The sequence below is a fragment of the Equus quagga genome, chromosome 3 (assembly GCF_021613505.1).
Source record: "Equus quagga isolate Etosha38 chromosome 3, UCLA_HA_Equagga_1.0, whole genome shotgun sequence".
Classification (NCBI taxonomy): domain Eukaryota; kingdom Metazoa; phylum Chordata; class Mammalia; order Perissodactyla; family Equidae; genus Equus; species Equus quagga.
The window spans coordinates 151,495,074-151,503,682 of record NC_060269.1 but is presented as its reverse complement, the minus strand read 5'-3'; the positions used below and the strand labels follow the sequence as shown (position 1 = coordinate 151,503,682).

The following is an 8,609-nucleotide window of genomic DNA, read 5'->3' as shown; positions in this document are numbered from 1 at the left end:
GGGTGATGGATGGATGGATGATGAATGGATGACAGATGGATGGATGGGTGGATGGATGGAGAATTAAATGGAGAGATGGGTGACTGGTTGGATGGACAGACGGATGGATGACAGATGCATGGTGGGCGGGTGGATGGCTGGCTGGTGGGGTTTGTGCCGCTGAGGCCAAGCCTGCGATTTCGGTGCTGGCTCCTCAGGCTCTGCCCCGCCGCATGCGCAGGGTTAGTAACGGGATTCTCTAATAAGCCCATAGGCTTTTTCCTCTGTCTCAACACTTCTTTAAAGGGAAATGGGGACCTTAAGATGGAGCATGCTTGGGGCCTCTTCCAGCTGCAGCTCACAGCTTTTGTGTACCTAAGGTTTTTGTATGAAGTGACTCATTTAAAAACAACCCCTCAGCCTCTAGGGGAGAAAAAGCATCGTAATTGCTCTTCACCCTCACGCACAGCTGGTGTTCACCACCCCACACGCTGAAGGCACGCCTACTATGTGCCATGGAGCTTACAGTCCACCATGGAGGACAACTGGCTGAGTGACCACAATAACCCGGACGAGTGCTACGACAGAAGTAAGCTCTGGGCTCAGGGCGCGTGGTCAGGGAGGCCTTCTTGGAGGAAGTGCCATTCAAGGTGAGACCGAAAGGGAGTGTGAGCTCCTCCGGCCCAGCTCAGGGCTGGCTTGTTCCAGGGTGGCAAATGGGGAAGGGTCCTGGCCCTGCAGGGGCTCAGAGGACCAGGAGGGGGCATCATTTCCCTGGGTGGGCTCAGCCCCCGTGCAGGTGTGAGCCCCGAGGTCCCCTGGGCCTTCTCGGCCCCTTGCTCTCTGCTCAGAGCCGGCTGAAGACACCGCCTCCCCCCAGCACTTGCCCCACGGGCTTAGACTAGAGAAGCCTGTGGGGCCAGTGACCCTCAGGACCCGGCAAGCAGGACGTCTTCAGCCCTGACTTCTCTTTCCTGATTCCATGTGGGGAGCCGCGGGCGCCAGGCAGGCAGGAGGTCGGGGGTGCTCGTGGCCCTGCCCCGGCCGCACTCACCCGAGACTGCTGGTGTACGTCTGGCCCAGGACACAGTCGTCGGGGGGGGCCAGAGGGTTAAACCAGAAGTTGGCAAAGCACTTGTTGGCCTCAGAGTCTGAGGACGGGGAGCGCTCAAATCCGTAGTCGCTGCGGGAGGGAAGAATTGCGGTCAGGAGCCAGGCTCCGGCAGGGGCCTCACATTGAGGGCCGACTAGGCACCCATTTGTGGGGACACCCAGGAGAATCCACATGGCCCTCTCCCAGTAGGTGGTGGGCCTGAAAGCTGACAGTTGTGTTCCAGGTGAGAAGGGATACAAAGGGGATTCTGGGAATGCACAGGACAGAGTTAAGTCCAGCCTGGTGTCCTGGAGGGCTGCCTGGAGGAGGTGAGCTGACTCTCAAAGGATGAGCAGGAGATAGTCAGAGGAAGAGAGGAGAGGGCACTACAAGCTCCCCTCAGTGCTGGTGCAGGGGGTAGAGGTGGAGGCGGCTGGAACGTGAGGGGAGCAGGATGGGGGTGAGGACAGCTGGGGGCAGGCGGGTGAGCTGGAACTCGAACATTCTCCCGTGGGCGGTGAGCAGCCACAGGGGTTCTGAGCAGGGCAGGGAGTGGTCAGGGGCTCTCGGCAGAGCTCCTGGACCAGGGAAGGGTCCGGCTGGCCCAGCTGGTCCCGAGACGCCCTCCCTGTTCCCACTTTCTCCCCACCTGCCATGAGTGGGCGCCGGTGGGCGTCTGAACCACACGCCCTTGAATTCTGTAGCCCCCGAGGGCAGGGTGGGTGGACCCAGTGACTCCGTCCTGACGCACGGCAGAAGGCAGAAGCAAGGGGGGCAGCGCCGAGACTAGGTCACAGCCCAGGTGCACCACCCCGGGGACAGCGGCCGCCACTCCGCGAGGCCACCAGGGTGGCCCTGATGGCGGCGGGCGGAGCCTCACCAGAGGAAGTCAGAGGCCCGGCAGGCGCACACGCGGGAAGCCAGCGCAGACGTGAAGGCCCTCCCCTTGATGCACCAGGACGAGGGCTTCCTCTTCCGGAAGCTTCTCTGCTGGCCCATGATGCAGCGGTCACCCTGCGGCAGGAAGGTCTGGTGAGGGGCTGCCCAAGGGGGCGACGCTCCGCATCGGCTTGTCTGCTGACCTCACCCGCCCCGAAAACGGCCGCATCCTCCACCCCCTAGCAGCCGCCGGGACAGGGGGTTGTCCCCTTTTACAGAGGGGTAAACCGAGGCCCAGAAGGGGAGGCACGTGCCCGAGGTCAAGCTGGGCAGCCTCCCTCCCACCCCAGCCACAAGCATTCATTGAGCACCCACTGCGTGCAAACTCCATGGGGGCCTGGGGGTCACAGGGCTGCTGGGAACGAGGCCCTGTTAGATACCGCAGGCCTCCCGGTGCCAGGCCCCACGCAGGAGCCACGGCCCCGGGGGCGCATGTGGACACACAGTAGGTCCTCAGTGGACGATCCTAACAGGCACTGTGGCAGTAACAGGTGCAGGGTCCCCCCAACAATTCCAGAGCGCCCCCCCGAAATCCCGACCTCCCCCATCCCACCTGGGGTAGCATGACCTGCTCTGACCCTGGCGGGGGCCACTGAGCCCTTGTCTCCTCGCTCCGTGTGGGGAGCACACATTGTGCTGGAGAGACGTTTGCGTGTCTGAGCGACGGGTGGGGCTGCCCGACCCGCTGCCGGGTTAGGATACAGACACACGCCCTGCCCCACCTTCCTACGGTCCGGACGATCCTGGCCCCCGGGCACAAGACTCCACGGCCGCAGTGGGGCCTGGGGCCTGCCCCTGCGTGTGACCGGGACCCAGCCCCAAGCAGCCCCGGGAGCCAGGAAGGGCAGGAAACCCTGCAGAAGGACCGGACACCTCAGGGCGGTCGGGGTTCTGGGAAGGCCTCTTAGAGGAGGGGAGGCCTGGTGGCCTCGCAGGATGGGGACTCTGGCAGGCAGAGGGGGTGCGTCGGGATACCTCCACCAGCCTCCTGCGCCCGGCCACCTGCACCGGCTCCCCTGTGCTCGCCCACCTGCACCTGGCCCGCCAGCGCCCACCCCCTGCACCCGCCCACCTGCAGGTTGGCGAGGTCCCAGGAGCTGTAGTCCTCCTCGCTGCACGGCCTGGAGAACGAGGGCCGGAAGTCCACCTTGACCAGCTCCCAGTCAGAGCGGAAGCTGATGTGGCCGAAGACGCTGCGGGCGGAGGAGGGCAGGGGAGGAGGCCACCTTACTTGGGCCCTGTCCCCACAGTGCAAACCGCTTCCCTCGGCCTCAGTTCCTACCTGCGCAGTGGGCCCCACCATGCCTCTCCTCCCGTCCATGATGTGCTGTCTGGTCTAATCCACATTACAGCTCAGTGAGATGAGTCCACCCCCATTTTATAGAAAGGAAAACTGAGGCACAGAGAGGTTCAGTAGCTTGCCCAAGGTCACACAGTTTGTTTGTGCCATTTCTTGTCCGTCACCAGTCATCTGCTGAGTGACTTCCATGGGCCCAGATTCCTCCCTCTCTGAGAAGGCTGCTGCTTAAAGAGTTTTCACCTGCTGCTCCGGATACTTCACACTTGGGCTCCAAACACCACAGAAGAGAAGCCCAGCCTGCACTTCTGGTCCTTCTCTAGTCCAGCCTGCAGCACTTGGGCCATATTACCAGAGGTCAAGCATCTGAATGAGGGAGGTGATGCACCCTTCTCTGGTCTTGGTCCCCTTCCAAGCACACTGATGGGCTGGATACTTGGGGGAGGCCAGTCACCATGTGAAAGGATGCAAACCCCGTTATAGGATAGTAGTTGAGAAAGGTCTTGGAGGGTTTTCTTGGGGACATGGTGGCTGGATCTGAAGGTCCTAGGCTGATATTTGACGAGGAGTTTTGGCTCTATAGGACACTTCTGAGCCAGGCAGGCCTGAGATGACACCCGTTTACCACATCTGCGACCTTGGGCAGGTCTATTCCATCTGCGTACCTCAGTTTCCTTGGCTTGAAAATGGGGGTGTAACTGCCCTTTCAGGATCGATGGTGGATTAGTGATGGTTTGTGTAGCATGCTGGCACACAGTAGGAGCTTTACACACATGCACACGCTCGTGTGTGCCCCTATACACACTCATGTGCCCACACACTCACACTCGTGTGCACATATGCTCACACATGACCTCTACTCCCCAAAACACTCCCACAAAGTAGATACTACTATCTTCTTTTTTTTTTTGAGGAAGATTAGCTCTGAGCTAACATCTGCTGCCAATCCTCCTCCTTTTGCTGAGGAAGACTGGCCCTGAGCTCACACCCGTGCCCATCTTCCTCTACTTTATATGTGGGACACCTACCACAGCATGACTGGACAAGCGGTGCCATGTCCACACCCAGGATCCGAACCAGTGAACCCCAGGGCCTCCGAGAAGTGGAACGTGCAAACTTAACCGCTGCGCCACCGGGCCGGCCCCTATTATCTTTCTTTTACAGAGAAGATCTTGAGCCTCCACGGGCGCCGGGGCCTCCTCTGGCCCTCACGGCCCCTGAGCCCCTGTCTCGGGCTTGACCTTTGTCTGGGGTCGGTGTCCTTGTTCCCCGTCCTGGGCCGATCGCTCTCCACATCCTGTGCCCTCCTTCCTCCCCGTCTGCCCACAGCCTCGGGGTCTGGAGACACCACAGGGTCCCCTGCCAGCCCCTGCCTTCTGCGTGTGTGCATTCTGTCGTTCAGTCGCCAACGATCCCTTCGTGCTTCTGTCCTCTCGGCGGGTGAGGCCTGGAGCGGGTGGGCGGAGCCGGCGGGCGGGGACTCTTTTGCGGCTGGTGGACACGGCCCAGCGAGGACCGACCCCGCTTGCCCTCTGCCTCTTCCTGCCCCTGAGCCGCTGCTTCCGACACGATGGTGGTGGGAGGCCCGCACAGTGGTGACCGCGCCGCGAAGGTGTCCTGCCTGCACCTGTCCTGATGCTGTCCTTCCATCCACAGCCCTCTCGCTGGAGAGTGTCACTCGTGGGGGACATTCTCTGCCAGGCCATCTCCCTCTCGCAGACGAAGCCTGCTGGTTGGTCACTTAGAGTGTGAGGGTCTTCTCTCGTCTAAGGGATGCTCTTAGAGGGAGAAACTCGGGTCCTCGCCAGTGTCCTCCCGCGGCGTGAGGCTGGGCTCTGCTGCCCTGAAAGCCACGTTCTTATGACTGTGACAGTGGCGTGACTGCTGATGTGTATGGTGCTGGTGCATCTCTCCTTCAGTCCTCCCCAGACCCCGCAAGGTGACCTGTTATCATCCAGCTCACAGGTGAGGAACCTGAGGCCAGGGACCCACGGGACGCACGGCCGCGGCCCCCCCCCGGAGGACCCAGGGCTGGTGACTCCAGGAAACACCGTCAGCACTGGCCCAAGTGGCAGACACAGTGGGTCCCCTCCCCGAGTGCCCCTCCCTGGGTGCCCCGCGTGAGTGGGAAAGCCGGGTTTGGTTGGTCTCATTAGTCCCCACTGGGTCTCTGAAGTCCTGCCTTCTGTGAAACCTAGAACCTCAGCTGATCCTGCCAGGAGCACCTGTCATCAGCGTCATTCTGAGTTTTAGGAAGTGGGTGCCAAAGGGAGCCTAGGAAAAAGGGACAGTGGGGCAGGCAGTCGGCGAGGAATCCATGCCCTTTAAACAGCTCCCTCCCTCCCCCCTGGGGTGCAGCCTGGGGGCCCTCACCCCTCCGAGGCCCAGGCAGGCCTGGTGGGGACGGGAGGGCAGGCAAAGTTGAGCCGGGCTGGGGAAAGACAACTATGGTCAGCTTGGACGAGACCTTGGGGCACATGTGGGTAAAGAAACGACGTGGAAAATGCTCTCAACTGTGTAAGAAACAGGAGCGGGGGTGGGGGAGTGGACGGGGGGGACACACGGGACAGAGAGAGAGAGAAAAGGACAGAAAGACAGAGAGAGAGAGAGAGAGGGAAGTGGGGAGACAGAGACTGGTCTGAGCGAGGGCTCTACGACGGTCCGGCAGTCCGGGAGCCCAACTTTTCACTCTGACGCGCTGGCATGTTCCCTCCTTCACCGTCTAAATCATTTCTGTGTCAACCGGCGTTTGAAGGGTGTTTGGAGGGGGTGAAACAGGAGGCCTGTGGGTGCCGTTCCGGTGTTTTGAAAAGAATCTGAAAGAGCCTGGCTGTGAATTCTGCCGTTAGAATCCACATTCATTAGAATGTCTGGGGATGAAAGGCCGTCTGTCGGTGGGAGAGGAAAACTGTGCTGTCTCTGGGGCCGACCCGGCCCTGATGCACTGACACGCGGGTGGAGGGCTGGCCTCCTGCAGCCCCGAGTTCAGCGCCCTGGGGGCAGAAAGTGCTCCTACTTCCGGGTGGGGGACGCTGAGGCCCGAGAGCCAGCTGACGGCCCCCTCTGCGAAGACAGCAAGGGCCAACAGTCCCCTGTGTTTCTGAGTCCCCCATTCCGCTCCGTGGCCTCTGACCCTGGGAAGCTGCTCAACCATGCGGAGGGGCCTGGCCGGGCCTGCCCGCCATACCCGAGAGAGCCCTGCCTGACCCGAGCTGCCCCCAGCAAGAGGGAGCATGGACACACACAGTTGGGCATGACTGTCCTCCCCAGGGACACAGGGCAGCGTCGCAGGTCCCCCCGTCTCTGGCTCTCCAGGCCGTGCAGAGCTGACCCCAGAGGGGTCCTTCCCACCACTTCCTCGGCGCAGGATTGCTGGCGGGATGGCAGCACCTCTAAAAGGGGGGAAGAAGTCCTCCCGCAGAGACTGACTTCTTACGAGAACAGAATGAGAAAACTTGTAAAAGCGGCCCCATAACGTGCGGCCGCGGCGCAAGAGGCCACACTGGCAAAGATACGGGGCGGCCCCCGGCAGGGTCACCGGAGCTGAATTTAAGTCTGGCAGGAATTCAGACCACTACCTGTCCGCCATCTCTAACGCCCTGACAAGGGGTCCTCGTCACAGATCCCACGCCCCCCCACCCCCCGCCCACGGTTCCCTGAGCCTGGGTGTGGGCTCCGAGGCGGTGGCCGTCAGTGGGCGGACCTCCAGGGCTGTGCTCCAGCCGGAGGAGGCAGGGGCCGCTCGCATAGCCTCCTCACAGACAAAGGGGGCATGCTGGGCCTGCAGAAGGGCAGAGGCGCGGGCACGGCGGGCAGGGTCATCCGCGTTGGGCGGTTTCTGCCTGGTTGGCCTGCTCCCCACAGCACGGCCGTCCGAGGGCCCCAGGACGGGGCCTCCGAGGGGATGGGGCACACAGAGAGGTCGGGGGCTGGGGGTCAGGCGCCGTGGGGGCTGATCCAAGGGGGACTCCTTGGGGAATTGGGAAGTGGGGGTGCCAGCCCTTCACGGCTGATGGGAAAGTGGACGGGGCCTTGGGCTCGAAGCCCCCACGAGCTGGAAGTGCCAGCAGGCGAGTGTGACGGGGTAACGACCGGCGCTTCCCACGGGGCTGTGCCAGGGGGGCCCCCCGGGTGATGAATCCACACCACCCAGGCCGAGTGTGCAGGGTAGGGGGCACGCGGCCCGGCCACTCCACTGGGAGCAGGCAGAGCTGGCCCCTCTGCTCCAGGAGGGACCCAGCCAGAGCCGAAGGACAGTAAAAATCTTCACGCGGGACAGTGTGGGCTTCTTGGCCCGCAGCTCATCCTTGGGCCTGTGTCCCATCCATCCAGCCCGGGTCAAAGGTCAGCTGCTCCAAGATGCCTTTGACCACCACCTGACCCCAACAGCAGTCCCTCCCCACCCCAGCTCACCCTGTTATGTCAGCACCTGTCACATTAATGAGGAATTGGTGTTTGACCTGTCTGTCCACTTGACTGCCAGCTCTGGGTCACCTTGGGGGCCTTGGTGCCCAGGATGGTGGGCGGCATGTTGCTGGCCAGGCTGGAGTGACCAGGGAAGGGCCGGCCCCCATGGCTTCCCTGCGGTGTGGAGCCCAGTGGACTCAGATGGCGGGAGGAGGTGCATCTCCCTTCCACCCGGACCGCCTGCCCCTGGCCGCGCCCTCAGGAACCTTCCTCAAGTCCGCCGGGGAGGAAGAGAGGGAGCAGCTGGGGAGGCCGGTGCAGGGCCCCAGGGGTCACAGCGCAGGCGTCCAGTCCCAGGGGCCACAGCCCTGGCCCCGAGCTCAGCACTGCACTGGGGAGAACTGTGGGCACTGCAGTGGTGGCCAGGCTGCCGCAACAAACTGCCATGGCTGGGCCTTCCATCAACAGAGACCAACTCCCTCACGCTCTGGAGAAGTCTGAGACACAGGCCTCACGGGCCTGGGCCCCTCGGACGCTCCAGGAGGGTCCTTCCTGCCTCTCCCAGCCCCCGGGGGGCTCCGGGCATCCCTGGGTTGTGGCCACATCGCCCAGTCTGTGCCCCAGTTGTCACGTGGCCTCTCCCTGTGTCTGTGCGTCTCGGGGTCCTCTCCTCTTCCATGAGGACACCAGTCCTCGGGTAGGCCCCAGGCTCACCCCGCACGCCCTCACAGGAGCCTGATTACACCTGCAAGACCCTGTTTCCAGACAAGGTCACGGCCACGGGTTCTGGGTGGCTGTGAACTTTGGTGGACACTGTTCTCCTCAGGACAGGTGCCATCGACGAAAGGCCAGAAGAAGGCGGGGGCCCCCTCGGCTCGGCGCTCCAGGCGGGGT

General features: G+C 62.6%; 1 protein-coding gene across 1 annotated transcript in view; it reads right to left on the bottom strand.

Annotated features, from left to right (window-relative positions):
- The window catches only part of SORCS2 (sortilin related VPS10 domain containing receptor 2), a gene marked incomplete at its 5' end in the record, with an annotated part of 487,825 nt that overhangs the window by 23,290 nt on the left and 455,926 nt on the right, over positions 1–8,609 (bottom strand). Inside the window, 3 exons of the mRNA XM_046655787.1 lie at positions 1,034–1,162; positions 1,953–2,086; positions 3,084–3,204. Coding sequence (XP_046511743.1) covers positions 1,034–1,162; positions 1,953–2,086; positions 3,084–3,204 — 384 coding nt within the window. The remainder of the gene's footprint in view (positions 1–1,033; positions 1,163–1,952; positions 2,087–3,083; positions 3,205–8,609) is intronic.